This window comes from Typha angustifolia, chromosome 13, assembly GCF_048772165.1.
Source record: "Typha angustifolia cultivar Huaian chromosome 13, ASM4877216v1, whole genome shotgun sequence".
NCBI lineage: Eukaryota > Viridiplantae > Streptophyta > Magnoliopsida > Poales > Typhaceae > Typha > Typha angustifolia.
Genome location: NC_133251.1, coordinates 5159820 through 5175604, shown reverse-complemented (window position 1 = coordinate 5175604; position 15785 = coordinate 5159820). Strand labels below are relative to the sequence as shown.

The 15785-nt window shown below is 36.8% G+C and overlaps 1 protein-coding gene across 3 annotated transcripts; it reads left to right on the top strand.

Moving 5' to 3' along the window:
• Positions 1-2453: 2453 nt before the first annotated feature.
• Positions 2454-14871, top strand: LOC140772831 (ent-copalyl diphosphate synthase 1-like). Of its 3 annotated transcripts, none has more exons than XM_073115036.1 (16): positions 2454-2611; positions 5960-6530; positions 6684-6773; positions 6999-7072; positions 7162-7459; positions 7531-7714; positions 7800-8014; positions 8650-8770; positions 8877-8989; positions 11524-11750; positions 11837-11952; positions 12262-12360; positions 12953-13216; positions 13297-13426; positions 13511-13744; positions 14296-14867. In XM_073115036.1, exons 2-16 carry the CDS (start codon positions 6464-6466, stop codon positions 14515-14517), a joined length of 2454 nt encoding a protein of 817 aa, XP_072971137.1. In that variant the 5' UTR covers positions 2454-2611; positions 5960-6463; the 3' UTR covers positions 14518-14867. The 3 variants fall into 3 exon arrangements, with proteins under 3 accessions (XP_072971137.1, XP_072971138.1, XP_072971136.1); XM_073115035.1 differs by lacking the exon at positions 2454-2611 and adding an exon at positions 5471-5666; XM_073115037.1 differs by lacking the exons at positions 2454-2611; positions 12953-13216 and adding an exon at positions 5468-5666 and having other exon boundaries at positions 14296-14871.
• Positions 14872-15785: the final 914 nt, after the last annotated feature.

Below are 15785 nucleotides of genomic sequence, written 5' to 3'. Positions count from 1 at the left end.
ACAAATATTTAATAAGGTTTGTAGTAGGTAACCTAGTCCAAAAGACTTTCCCGACAAAACTTTTAGACCTTGTTTGATTTGAGACTAGGCCTCCAACTCGATTAATTAATTTTATTTCTTAGTCTTAATTTTTTTAAGAGTAAACTTGATTAGATATAAAAAGGGAAAAATGTTTAATTATTGAACCAGTTTAGGAGTTTATGAACTAGTTTAGGAGAGATCTCTAAACTCAAAGCAAACAAGGCTTTAATCTTCAGAGAAACACTCATGATATAAACTCTTTTCCACCCATCCCACGATGGTGAATTAGGACTACCGTCATATGTCACGTGGGCATCACAAATCTATAACTCAATAACCCTACCGCTCCACTTCGTTGGGAGTTAAGTATATAGAAAGTAGATGATCAGATAGACAGAGGCACAAACTATTATAGATGTGTATGGCCATAATTCATCTTTTAAAAGGTTCTATGGAAACTTCTCAACCTCATGCGTCAGGCCGCCTCTAGCAAGCGTATCTTTCATGTTTTTGGGACCCCCTAGTTGTTTAAAATCTTTAAAACTTTTGGCCCAAGTCCAACGAGAAGCCTCAAATTGGTCTTCTAGACTTCTACCCTATTAATTATCGTTTCTATTATAAGAGAACGAAATCCTTAGCCCACATTCTCCTCCTAATATTAGTTTTTAAAATTTATTTTAATTATATAGATTAAAGTTACAATATAGTTACTATATATATATATATATATATATATGCGTATAAGGGGTCTACATTTATCTTGAATCGGCAATAGGAAATATTAGACAACTACGAGCTAATTAATGAACATGGTGTCCGGTTAACTAAGCAAACCAGTGTATATACCGACGGCGACGCCGCCGTCGATGCCGACGTGGAGCTCCAGGCGTGGTTGGGAGGAAGTGCGCAAGGTCGGGCACGGCGACATGAAGGACGAGCCATGGTGGCCCAAGATGCAGACCGTTTCGGAGCTCACCCACGGCATGCAATCATCTGGGTCGCCTCCGCCCTCCACGCCGACACGGCTACCTCCCCAACCACCCCACCATAATCCGACGCTTCATGCGGGAGCCCGGCACGGCCGAGTACGCTGAGCTGGAGAAGAGTCCGGACGAGGTGTTCCCATCCCGCATCACCAGCCAACTGCAGCCCATCGTCGGCGTGTCGCTGATCCAGATCTTATCGACGCACTCCCCTCCGACGAGGTCTACCTCGGGCAGAGGGATAGCCCGGAGTGGACTGCGGACCAGAAGGCGTTGGAAAAGTTCAAGACAAACGTTGAGAGGCATAAGGATGGTAGAGTCTCAAGAATAGGAATGGGCCGGTTAAGATGCCTTACACTTTGCTAGTGGAGTAACTGGAGTTGGGCTCACTGGTAAAGGGATACCTAACAGTGTCTATAATCATTGGATTGGATTGGATTGGATTGGATTGAATGAGAAGAGGTAATAAGTAATAAGATGGAGGGGAGTGGAATAAAATGAAGGTTGATGTGCTTAATATATATCTCATCTCTTCTTTGGCATATATGTATGTCAATGTAGTAAGTAGTATGCAAGAAATCAAAATTCAAGGGATATTTAGACCCAAGTCCGACCTAAATTTGATTTAGGTCTGATCGGACATATGTCAACCCATGACATTACTGATAAGAGGGCCCAATCTTGAGAAAAGAAGCCCGGTCAACACGATGGGTTGTGAGCTAGTTGGGTCATTTTTTTTGTGACATCCTTTAGTAGATTACAATAGATATGTAATACAATGCAATGCTTGCCCTCTAAACTAGATTTTCTATTTAAACAGGAACCAAAGTCAAACGGATCTTTTAAAAGGATTCTCAACTATTCAAAAAGCACTGTCATTCCTGAAACGGCCCACCGACCATCACGTTTGGATACAAACAACAGACTTCGTGCACTTCACCAATACGTTAGAACAAAACCACGGTCTGCTGAACCTTTTCCCAATGTTGATCTTGTTTTTGGACCTTTTTGCATTCGCATCATTGAATTAATTATTTCTTCTTAGAAAAAAGTGGACTCAGGAAATAATTACTCTCTGCTTTCCAATGAACGCTAGTTACGATGGAATATATTTGCAGCATATGTATTAAGGAAAAAGAAAACCATTCTTATTCCATACTATCTCCATTTTTCTAGGTTACTGTAATGGTGGAGCATTCAGGGAGACCAAAGGCGTGTGCCTTCCCCAACTGGAGGTGGCATGCATTATTTAAGTCCAGAACTCAGGGTAGGGTAGCAATCTATCATCCATTACTTGGCATCTTTCTTCACTAGGAGTACCAAACTGGGTGAAGGGTGAAACCCCCCCACCCCCCTATTCCCATACCCAAGTTGGGGTCCACCATCTTTGCATGTCTAAATTAGCACTCACTACTTGCCACGATTCCGATGGAGATGGCGGCCCTTAATTCCCTTCTTCTTGCACTCGGGTCGATCGTCGGAAAACCAACTCCTCGACGGCTCGTGGGGCGACGCCATCTTCTGCGGCCATGATCGGAGGATCAACACTCTCGGGTGTGTGATCGCTCTCAAGTCGTAGGGTTTGCATCCTGGAATGTGCAACAAAGGTATGTTCACTTAACTACTCTGCTCTCTTATTTAGGTTCCATCTGTAAGAATATATGGAGGTTGGCTGAGGAGGAGGAAGAGTTCATGCCTATTGGTTTTGAAATTGCATTCCCTTTACCGATAGAGATAGATTATCTCAAATACTACTTACTACTTTCATGTATGTCAAAAATAGGATTGTTATTAATTTTGGAATTCAAATTAATTTTAAATTAATAATTAAAGAAACTTAAAATTCAAACGTTATAAAATTTTTAAAAGTTTTGTAACAACTATTTTAGATGGTTAGTGGGCGGATTTAATTTTGGGGGGTTACAAATATTTTGGAGAATTTAAAGGCCTCAAATACCTATAAATATCCCCCTTTGTCATGAAAACAAATTGTAAAGAAAATTTTTAATCAAATACAAAGTTTTGGCTACTCTTCTCTCTCAATTTTTTCTCTTAAATATATATTTTGATAAATTCGGAGGAGTACAATTTTCAAAGAGAAATATCGAAGAACAGTATAAATTGGCGTATAAATTGGCGCATAGAAATATTGTTCTGAGTTATATTTTGGAGGAAAGATAGACGAAAAATTCTGGACAGAGGGCACAATTTTTTTGAGCAGCTACGCAAGTTAGCTTCTTTAAAATATTTGTTCTTTACAATATTTTAATCTTTTCAGTTTTTATTAAAAAAAAAAGACTTACTTCAAATTTAAATATAGAATTAATTAAATTAAATATATAACAATCTAAAGAAAGTGGTACTAGTTTCTGTGTTAATTATCTACTGTGGGGGGGGGGGGTTTTGTCCATTTGTCCATACTTCTAGTCTCATTAGAAATTTATTTTATATTATTTTATCTATTTTAAAAAAAATTAGTTTTTCCATCTTAAAACCATCTTTAATTCAAATTCTATTTAATAATTGTAACCGCTGCTTTTATTACTAATATAATATTGTAACAGCTATTTAGTAAGATTTTTTTAATAAAACATTAGCTTTTACTGCTGTTTACTTTACCACATAAATATATGCATAAATTGACACCATAATCAATTATTGACATAATTGCTAAGTTATATACGGCAGAATATTTAGATTTATTCATTAAACTATACAATATGAAGTTATTGCAAAATGTTTATTATTATTTTTATATGCTTTGTTGATATGATCACAGAATTTAAATTTTGCATACAAAACTTATATCTTATGGACTCTAAAATTACTAAACATACTGGACTTAAACCAAATAAGTTTGATGGAAATGAATTCAAGAGGTGACAATGAAATTTGGCTCACCTCTGTGGGACTCTGGTCTGTTGTAGAGAAGCCAACCCCTTCATGTACCTCTTTTCAAACTAAAGAATAAACTCAAGAAGAAAAAGAGGCTAGATGTTGAAGAATTAGACTATGAATATAAGGGTAGAATTCTTAGCACCTTAGATGACCATTTATATAATGTCTACCATGAATCTGAGAATGCTAAGGAGTTAATAAAATTACTACCTCTACATTTCTTAGGTTCACCGTGGTAGGTGATAAACCTATGAATGAACAACTTCATGAGTATCAACAAATTTTAATGAAAATATTAAATAAAAAAATAAATAAATTTTTAGAAGATTATAAGGTTTCTTATCTTGACTTTTGCTATCATGATTATTAATTTCACTATTTATTACTGATATTTGAGGCTGGTAATTGACTCCCAAGTTAATTCAAAGTACTGTCTTTAGGAACTTGACAGTGAAAAGCAATGTATCCTGAGATACAACTTTCACAAGTCTATCTCCATCCATCATATATGAAGAAATTAGCTTCCAACTCAGTTTTTTTTCCTCTCCACCTCAATGTTTCCCCAATATTATGATCCATAAATTCTTTCAATGTATTCTGTGATCAAGTCATTATCAGTAAACCTATTCTAGTTAATTGCAGAAAAGTAGGTGATGGGTGTGAAGCTTGGACCAATAATATCAACAATTTTATTTATTTATTTTTATTCTGGAACGAGATCAACAATGACATAGTTAAATGTACCAAGTACAATGTAAGGTACATTATATAATAATGCCACCTTATGTTTGTACGATTACTGTTGAAGATAGCTAATTAAGTTTCTCGTGATGTTTTCTCTGTCAGTTGCTAATTGACCCACGGGTTAAATGGGGGAAATGATAAATTAATTAGTGATGGCAAACCTTGTATTAGTTAATGATAAACAATCATTTTTAGTACGTAGCATTTCCTGGATCATTTATGGTTGGTAAACATATTATTTTTAGTCACGGATGCTCAATTTTTTGACCAAGCTAATTCAAACATCTTCTCTTTTTTTTATTTATTTTTATTTTTTTAGGAGAAAGAATTGGAAAATAGATCCAAACAAAGTAATTACAATCTTAAATTTCTACAAAATAGTCCAAAAATATAATCTTTAATTTAATAATTAGTCTCTATTTTTATTTAATTATTTATATTGTCCATCCACTGGATAAAACCTCTCTTATCGAACAACCAAACAAATACCTCAACGGACGGCCTTTTTTTTTGTGGGGGGGGGGGGGGGGGGTACATTTATAAAAGACGAGACCTTTCGTTCGAAGATATGACCGTTACTCTCCCGCATGTACATGCCACGTCATGTCTGGGTCATAGCCTCCTCGTAATTCGCGTCCGGTGGGTCTTGGGCTTCCCTTCCCCCCCATCGCACTTCCCGAAACCCACTCTCCCGTCTCCAAAATAAAAAAACACAGGGATCGTCCTCTCCCTTGGTTGCTGGTTGCTCGCTAGTACTGCAACCAGCTCTCCCCCACTTCCCATTTTTAAAGCCCAAATTCCACTCCCCCACCCCCCATGTGCTTTCCCTCTTCGAAGAGCGACCTTTCCCACCTCAAAATGAAGTTATTTCTTCGAGCTTTCTTCTTCTTTTCCTATTTCTTTTGTGCAATTTGCTCTCGTTTGATTGGGAGAAAGGAATCTTCTTCTTCTACTTCTTCTTATTCTCCTTGCAATGGGAGATCGATGGCTGTGCTTCTTCTCTTCCTACTGGCGATCTTGGTAGTTAATGCTAAACATCTCATCTTTTTGTTGTGTGTGTTCTATTTGGAGTATGGACTTATTCTGGTATCATTTGTTCATATAAGTAGCTATTATTTCTTCTTTACTTTTTAGTTTCTTTTTTCTTCTTTTTTCTTGTGATGTTCATTTGACACTGGTCCTTTTATTCCATAGTGGGAAGAGATGATATACTTAGTTATTTTCTTTTATTTAGTATTTAGTATATTCTTTTTATGAAATTTTCTTATCTCTCTCCGGACAACTAATTTGACACCACTAACCATTCAATGCAGTCCAAGCGACTGAGATGCTCTGGAACCCGGTTGCAGAACTGCTGCAATACCTCGGCACCTGGAGAGATAGAGAGAGAGAGAGAGGAATGAGCTCAGAATGCCAAAACCCACCATCAACAGCACCTCATCATCCCCGCCTCTTTTAGTGAATCAAAGATGGCAGGCATCATCCCCCACCCCCACAAACACACACCGTCTTCAAAATCCCAAATAAATATATAGCCGTCACTCTCACTCCTCTTCCCTTCCGGATATAGAAAGGCCGTCCCCATGAGCTCGAATCCGATAAAACCAAGAAAAGAACAAAAGGAAGGAGAGAAATAGAAAGTAAAAAAATATAAGGAAAGCATCGATCAACTTTCTAGAAAGACAAGCAGGTACGAATTAAGGGGTGAGGGTGCGAATCTTGTACAGAAACCCATCCTTGGAATCTCTTCAAGCGGTTACCTCTATAAGAGCAATTCCACTGCTACGCGTTGCAAGCCCACAGCACGTAGCAACAAAATGGGCTCTTTGCTTCACCCCCAGGTGTTCCTTCTCACCTCGCAGCTTTCTCCTTGTCGTCTCTCAGGCAATTCTCTCTCTCTCTCTCTCTCTCTCTCTCTCTCTCTCTCTCTATCCCAGTTCCTGTTCCTAATGTCTGAATAACGTTTCTTATTCTTCTTCCTTCTGAAATGACTAGGATAAAGAATCCATCACGATGTGTTGTTTGTAATTTTGCTAGGTTATTGTGATGGTGGAGCATTCAGGAGGACCAAAGGCGTGTGCGTTCCCAAGTGGAGGTGGCATGCATTATCCAACTCCAGAACCCAGGGTATCAATCTATCCATTGCTGGCATTTATGCTCTTTGCCTTTCTTTACTTGGCATCATTGACTCGAGTCGAGTCCAGTTGAGTGAACCCACCCCCACCCCCACCCCCACCCTCCTGTTCCCATACCCAAGTTGGGGTCCACCATAGTTGACATGTTTGAATTAGCATTCATTACTTGGTATTACGTGCTCAATCATATAGTTTAACGCATCATATACATGCGCAGAATATAGCGGCGCCGGATTAGTTGGTAAGAAAGAATCACCAGTCCAAAGGCCGGAAGAAACTAGTCTACTCGAGGTAATCTTTTCTTCTTTTTGGGGTCTAAATTTCTTTGAAACAAATCGATTCCTGTTGAAACTAACAGAAGCATCTTGGATGGATTGAAGGTCCGGGGATTGGAGTTGTGGCATAGGATAGATGAAGTCAAAGCAATGTTGGGTTCGATAGGAGATGGGGAAATAAGCAGTTCGGCGTACGACACTGCATGGGTCGCATTAATACGCGACTCCAATGGAGATGGCGGCCCTCAATTCCCTTCTTGCATTCGATGGATCGTCGGAAACCAACTCCTCGACGGCTCGTGGGGCGACGCCATCTTCTCCGCCCATGATCGGATGATCAACACTCTCGGGTGTGTGATCGCTCTCAAGTCATGGGGTTTGCATCCTGAAATATGCGACAAAGGTACGTTCACTAGGTATGGGCAAATAACTACTCTTGCTCTCTTATTAGGTTCAATGGTTATTTCTTATCAGGAATTAAGTTCATCTGCAAGAATATATGGAGGTTGGCTGAGGAGGAGGAAGAGTTCATGCCTATCGGTTTTGAAATTGCCTTCCCTTCACTGATAGAGATGGCTAAAGACCTTGGGTTAGAGTTGCCTTATAATGACCCTGCCTTGGATGACATATATGCCAAGAGAGACCTAAAGCTAAAGAGGTATCAACATTATGGCCACAATTTTCCATGGGGATTATCTCAAATACTACTTACTATTTTTGTGTATGTCATGCATTTGGGATAGGATTCCAAAAGAAGTGATGCATGAAGTACCAACATCACTGCTCCATAGCTTGGAGGGGATGCCTGATTTGGATTGGGGCAGGCTTCTTAAGCTCCAATGCCCTGATGGCTCTTTCCTCTTCTCACCTTCTGCCACGGCCTATTCTTTCATGCAAACCGGTGATCACAAGTGCCTCAAGTACCTTCAGAATATTGTAAAAAAATTCGATGGAGGAGGTAAAAACCATTAAATCCATTGATGATGAAACTAGTGTTAAATGTATTATTTTTCTAAATACACACCTGACTTATGCCGCTAGTTACCTAATAGCTTAAACTTTTAAGTCAATTAATTATCTAGTATAATATTTAATTCTTATTATATATTTTATATTATTGCGTTATATATAAGATGCACATCCTATTACCCATGTGCCGTGTATATGGATCTGTTACCCAATAGTTTAGAGCAATCATTCGACACATATTAATAAATTTCTCAAACAAAATTCTATTGCTAGATCTATTAAGGATAAAATTAATATTTTACATATATTTCTTAACTGATCAATTAATTTAGTTTCAAAACTTATAAATGACTGTTTATTGATATTCCATAAAAATCACATAAGAGAAAAGAAATTATACATATATATGTGATTTTTATGTTCTAAAACTAAATAATCAACTCGACTTATGAACCATATAAGAGAGAAAAGGTGTAAAGAGACTAATTTATTTTTGAAGGGTAAAGGGGTTACTGATACCTTAGATCAATACAAGAGAGTTGAATATTTGTTATCAACTTAAGCGTTTGAGTAAACTAATTATTATCTAATTAATGAATATAATATATAATTTGCAATGCACAGTGCCTAATGTCTACCCCGTTGACTTATTCGAGCACTTGTGGGTGGTTGATCGATTGGAGCGTCTTGGTATCTCTCGCTACTTTGAGAGTGAGATCAAAAGTTGCCTTAATTATGTGTACAGGTATTGAAGTCTAAACACTTTTAGCTAAATCAATATCAGAGGGGAGATCATATCTAATTAAGTTGATTAGTGTCAATTAATTAGTAATTAATATTCTAAATTATAGATACTGGACAGAAGAAGGGATATGCTGGGCCAGGAATTCGAGAGTTCACGACGTGGACGACACTGCCATGGGATTTCGTCTCCTCCGTTTACATGGATACGATGTCTCTCCCGGTGAGCATTTTATTCTTTTCTTTTTTTGCTTAAAGTTATCCCCATTATACATATATATACCTAACCATCCCTCACATCTTTAAATCGGACTATATTTTCATGGGTAATTAAATCTTTTAATGTCATAATTAACAGTTGACTAACAATTGCAATTTGATCGTAGCTTTTATTTTTAGTGATTAAGAGCTCATAGGCAAATATTTCTTTAAGATCAAGTGAGATAGGTATTGCTTAACAAGCAATAACAATTAGCTATTTAGCTTTTACATAAATTCAAAGCACTAGTACAAGCCCTCCAATGCAAATGTAGCTAACAAGAATACTAACAAGGCAGATAGCAAGAGGGGATGACTAGAGATTAAAATACTCTAAAAATAATAGCTCAAAAATCCTTTTGTAACTGTCAAAGAGAAATTTTGTTTTAGAAATATTGAATCAATAATAACACAAGGGTCTGATACCTATATTCTAGATAAACTCAGAATAAACCAAAACTAACAAACTTCCAAGGTTTTAAATTGCCTAAAGTTTGATTTGGTAGGATATCAGACGTATTCTCTCCTTGCAGCAATTCCCACCACTTGATCACAACTCGCCTATGAGTTGACAGTTAGGTACTATTGAGGGTCATGATACTCATGAATATCAACAACATTAAATCTCATTGAAATTCTCATGTCATCTGATAGATCAATTACATGTGTCCCCACTAAAAACCTTTCCTTGTGAAGAAACATCTTCGGCATGTCCACTTCTCGGAACTCCCTATGTCTCCTGTGCTTATGTATCATTGCCTTATCTACCATTTCCTAGAGCTCTTGGTAGAAGTGCTAGATCAAACATGCTTTGATGCCTTTTAATTAATAGACAATGGAGAAAGGCGACTTGTCGGGTTTTGCTATTAACAACATTGTTGTGAGCGAACTCTATTTGAACCAAGGCATGATCCTAATGCTTTGTGTTTTCTCTATCAATACAATGAATAAAATTACTAAATGTTCCATCACCACTTTCATCTCACCATTCGTTTGTGAATGTGTTATGCTATTGAAATTTAATGAAGTGTCAAGCATATGCCATAAGGTAAGCCAAAAATGACGTAAAAAGTTTGAATCACAATCAATTGTGGTATTTCATGTAAAAGAACATTATCTTGAAAAAACAGTCATGCAATGTGAAATTCATCGGATGTCTTCCAACATGATATAAAATGTGTCATTGTGGAGAATTTGTCAACAACTACAAAGACCAAATCTACCCTTCTTTGTGTACGGGGAGACCCAACACAAAGTCCATGAACAAATCTTCCCAAATAACTTTAGGAACAAATAAAGGCATGTAAAGACCAATACTCTTTTATTGACCTTTCTTTCTTTGACAAAATTATACATATCCCCTTACTCTAATACGACTTTTGAGATTATATAACAATAGTTTTGGATTTATTGATTTTATGAGATTCAATGTTTGTTTTAGTATTTTAGAGTCTTGATTTGATCATATTTTGTTGGAAATCAATATTTTAATTTGTCTCCTAGTTGTTTTGGAGGCTTAATTTGATTCTATAATTAAGAACAAGATAGTCATGCTAAATTATATCTATCAATAAATTAGTACAATTGATTTGATATTGTTTAGTAAATAGAGAGCTATATTTATAAATAATAAAAAAGAGAATTGATATAATTTTCAATCATTTCTATTTATATTAATGTGAAGCTAATAGAGGAACTATAAATTACCATAATACATCTATGATATTTAAAATCTTCTTGTTTAAGTAAATATGAAACTTCTATCCAAATTTTTAAGATGACTGAAAATTTCTCTTCCGTGATGACATAGTTAAAGGTAGGTACATCTTAATAGTTAAATATGTTGAGTTTAAATGTGATAGTATAGTCCCACATTAGAAAGAGAGAAAAAAAGTAAAAGGATTTATATAGATTCTTGGGTTTTCACCTAATAGCCTAAGCTTTTAGGTTGAGGTAGGTTCTAAAGATTTGTGTTAAACGCTATTTCACTTGGACTATGATTTCCTTATCTTCTTAGCAATTTGATGGCTATAATAGATATGTGGGTTCTTCTGAAAGAGTCATTAGTAATGCTGAGAGATTATTGACTATCACATGTGAATGTTTAATCCCATATTGGATAGAAAAGAAAAAATAGTAAGAGCTTATATAGATACTTATAATGTCTGAAGTATCCTTCAAGATATTAATTAAGGTTTAATGCTTGTAATATTAGGTTGGAGAAGATAGAATAATTTGCTTGTAATATCACATATGAAGGTTTAGTCCCATATTGGATAGAAAGAAAAAAAATAGTAAGAGCTTATATAGATACTTATAATATCAGAAGTATCCTTTAAGATATTAATTAAGGTTTAATGCTTGTAATATTAGGATGGAGAAGATAGAATAAATTGAAAAGTGTATTTTTTTAAATTTGAATAATATAATAGTGTGGGCAACTCATGATATTTTAATGTTTATTATGGTGGGAAAATTATTCTAACAATTATCGCATAGACGTATTGAGGCGATTCGAGAAGGATGGTATGTTCTTCTGCTTCATCGGGCAATCCAACCAAGCTGTGACAGGCATGTACAACTTGAATAGAGCCTCGCAAGTGCTATTCCCTGGGGAGGAGATCTTAGAGCGAGCCAAGAGCTTTTCCTATACTTTCCTTAGACAAAAGCAAGCTTGCAAGCAGCTTCGGGACAAGTGGATCATCACCAAAGACTTGCCCGGTGAGGTATGTAAATATATGCTAGTCAGCTTATTAATATATTTTTATATGTATATATATATATAATATTCATCATGGAATACAAAATACAGGTGGAATATGCATTGGAATTCCCTTGGTACGCGAGCCTCCCACGTGTGGAGACGAGGATTTACATCGAGCACTATGGTGGAGGAGACGACGTCTGGATAGGGAAGACTCTCTACAGGTTAAATGAGCGGAATTCTTTTGGGAAGCAAAACTAAAAAAAATAAATTGTTGGCAATACCCATTTGATTTCTTATATAAATTTACATATCTAGATATCTTGAATTATGAACCAATATCACTTATACTCTATATAGGGGATACAGGGATAAAATTTAGGAGGAGGATAAATCACTTGGTATAAATTTGGGGAGAAATATGAAGGCAATTTTAGCATCCTCCATTTCTTCTGTCAGCTATACTGTTTTCATTTGAGTAGATATTAATATAGGAAGGACCTCACACGTGTGTATGAAATATGATATGACAGGATGCCACTCGTGAATAACGAGCTCTACTTAGAGCTCGCCAAGGCTGACTTCAACCAATTGCAATCTCTCCACCAGCTCGAGTGGCTCAGCCTACACAAGTGAGTTCCTCTTTATTCTTTTATTCCTTTTCCCATTCTAATAACCTAGACAGAATTATACCTAGATCTTATGTATCGTTGCTCGTTTCTATATGCAGAAACTCTTGAATGTTCTTTCATTTAGTCATATGCTAGATTTTTCTTGTTAAAAAAATAAATTATGAGTATATGATCAATTTTAGATCCTCTAGATATCACTTTACCCTTATTTTAAAGAAAAAAAAGTGCAAAGTTGAGAATAAAATAATTATTTAACAATGTAAGGATTTGAGAGATTTACTATAATTTATGGAGGTCATTGTCTGCTAAAGAAAAGAAGATGATGGGGCACATATGAAAACAGACAGTTGTTCGGAGGTCGCAGTAGGGTTGTCAAAATAGACGAGTGGCTCAAGTGACACCACTCAATAAGCTAAAATTATATATATATAATTTAATATTTATAATATTCTTATTTTACAATCATTCGATTGAGCCAAAGCTGAAGCTTGAAAATAGGCTCGTATGCGGCTTGGGCTCATATCAGATTAAGTTGAGCCGATCCCTGTTAATTACAAATATTAATAGAATACTACTAATAGTGTGATCTCAGGTGGTATGAGGAGAGTGGTCTGATATCATATGGTGTGAGTTGGAGGAGCGTGCTGAGGGCCTGCTTCCTAGCCACGGCCTGCATCTTTGAGCCAGATCGAGCGGCGGAGAGACTAGGGTGGGTGAGGACGGCAGTGCTCGCCGACGCTATCTCCGCATACTTCAGAAGCAAGACTTGCACGACGGAGATGAGGCGTGCCTTCCTTCGCCGTTTCCTTGATGACGCCGATGACGATCATGTCAACTGTAATAACGATCGAACTAGGTGGGCCGTGCATTTTAGTATAAGAGAAAATGTGTTGTGTTTGCTTGATGAGGAGATGATGACATGGAGTTCAATTGTAGGTCAGGAGAGAGGAGATCTAGAGGATTGGTAGAGATCTTACGTCAACTGGTCGACCGCCTAGATTCTGAGGCTGCCGACATGGCTGCACATGGAGGGGCTCACATGCGGCGGCGCCACCTACGACGATCCGTAAGATCTCTTTATCTCACACTCAAATCTCACTAATCAAGATTTATGTCTAATTAATATTTATTTCTCTATTTCATCTGCCAGTGGGAGGAGTGGTTGCTAACGTGGAGAAAGGAGGAGGAGAGTGGGGCCCACTTCTGTCACGGGATCGAGTCTGGGAGGGAGGAGACTGGGTTGCTTCTGATCCGGACCGTGGAGGTCTGCGGCCAGCGGTATGGTTCCGGTGAGCTCAAGATGGAGGATTCCGAATACTCGCGGCTTGCCAGGCTTGCATCTTCTATTTTTCACCGGCTGCAGCTTAGGATGAAGCTTACTCAGGTAACCACTTATTATAATGCAATTCCCCATAGTTATCTTAATTATCCATTACTCATTAAGTAGAAGGACGATAGAGAAGATATGGACAAATTGGCAATCCTCCCGAAGTGGATTTACCACTAAAAGACGTACAAGGTTGTCTAACACGTACAATTTGACTACTGAGTTTTCTGCATATCTCAACCCATTGGAGCTTTACAACTAGTGAGTGGATGCACCAAAACAAAAGGCTTTCTTTCAACTTAATATGATGCTTTTGTGGAGGAGTAGATGCCAGAAAAGATTTAAAACATTATGTGATGCTTCCAATGTGGATCTAGAGGTGTCTGACTCGGCCTTCACTTTCTCGGCCATCACTTGTGACTACTTAGCAGACCTAGTGGTCCTAATGGCTGACAAGGAGAGTCTATGTCAAGCCATGATCGATTCTTCTAAGTTAATATAAATAAAGGGATATCCTTTTGCAATTTTCTCAGGATTTTTATTTTTTATTAATTTCACTAGATTGTGGGATCTCATAAATCATAATAGAGTTGTACTCCATTGCCCAGGGAACAATAGAGAACCAAACAATCACCAAGAAGTTGGACAAGGAAGTGGAGTCAGAGATGCAAGCTCTGGTCCACACCATCCTCATGCATTCCACCAGCCTCAGCAGCAAGACCAAGCAAACATTTCTCAATGTTGTGAAGAGCTTTTACTACCTTGCTCATTGCCCTACTGCCACTCTCAACAACCATATCTCCAAGGTGATCTTTGAAAGAGTTGTTTAACCTAAATTTAATCTTACTGTGTACCAGAATCAGCAGTGAAAGGATGTAACTAATCTCAACGGTAGCAACCATATCTCCAAGGTGATCTTTGAAAGAGTTGTTACTAAATCTAATCTTACTGTGTACCAGAATCAGCAGTGAAAGGATGTAACCAACTGCTACTCTCAACAGTAGCAACCATCTCCAAGGTGATCTTTGAAAGAGTTGTTTAACCTAAATCTAATCTTACTGTGTACCAGAATCAACAGTGAAAGGATGTAAATTTGGCAGATTAATGATGATCAATGATGTATATTCCATCGTCGTCGGGTAATTAATTGACCCAAAAATCTTAGCGATGAATGATGTATATTCCATAGTGAACACAGAGCCAAGTCAAAAATAATAATAATCTTAGACAAATCTAATTCCCCTATAATTTTACCATAGTAAATAATTACTCACACACCTCCTATCATGGAGTGAAACATTGCATTGTTCAGCGTTTTATTAGGGATATATATTGGGATTTAGGTAGTTAGTATTACTAAATTTACCAGAGTAGCTAATTATATTTTTATATTTTGATTACATGTCCACCCCCAAATGTATAAACTTGTGTCACATATAAACACTAATGAATAACAAAATCTTTTAATTTGATAATGACCAAAGTGTACACTTTACACCCTTTTATGAGTATGGATATTATTTTTTCAAGGATACAATGTGATACTTACTCGTAGTTCACGAGTTGAATTATGTAATTAAACTTTTTTAAATATAAAAGTGATTTTGTGCATAAATAAATAAGGACTTGGTCCTAATCCTTAATGGCTATTGATAGGATTAAAATATGTACATACGTTTTATATATAGAAGTACATATCCACTATAATTATGATTAAAAAAGAGAAAAAAACCTGGCCCTAATTTTTTATAATGGCCTTGATTTGCATAAACTAGGCTTGAAAAATTTGTGCTAATTGCTGTTAAGATCTCAAATTAACAGTACATAAGAACATCGATCATCTCGTGCTTGTCCTCCAGGTCACATATTTGAGAGGACCTATGAGCAAATAAGCTAGCAGTGGATAAAATATAGGCAAATGATAACTTATGTGCATATGAAATTATTAAAGGTATAAGATATATATTATTACAGAGTCTGCACTCTGTCATATGAATATTTATCGTTAGACCCTGACATTATATTTTTAATGCTTAAAGGAAACTTGAGTTAATTTTATCCTAACACCTGCTAACATAATAGAGAATATTTCGTTACC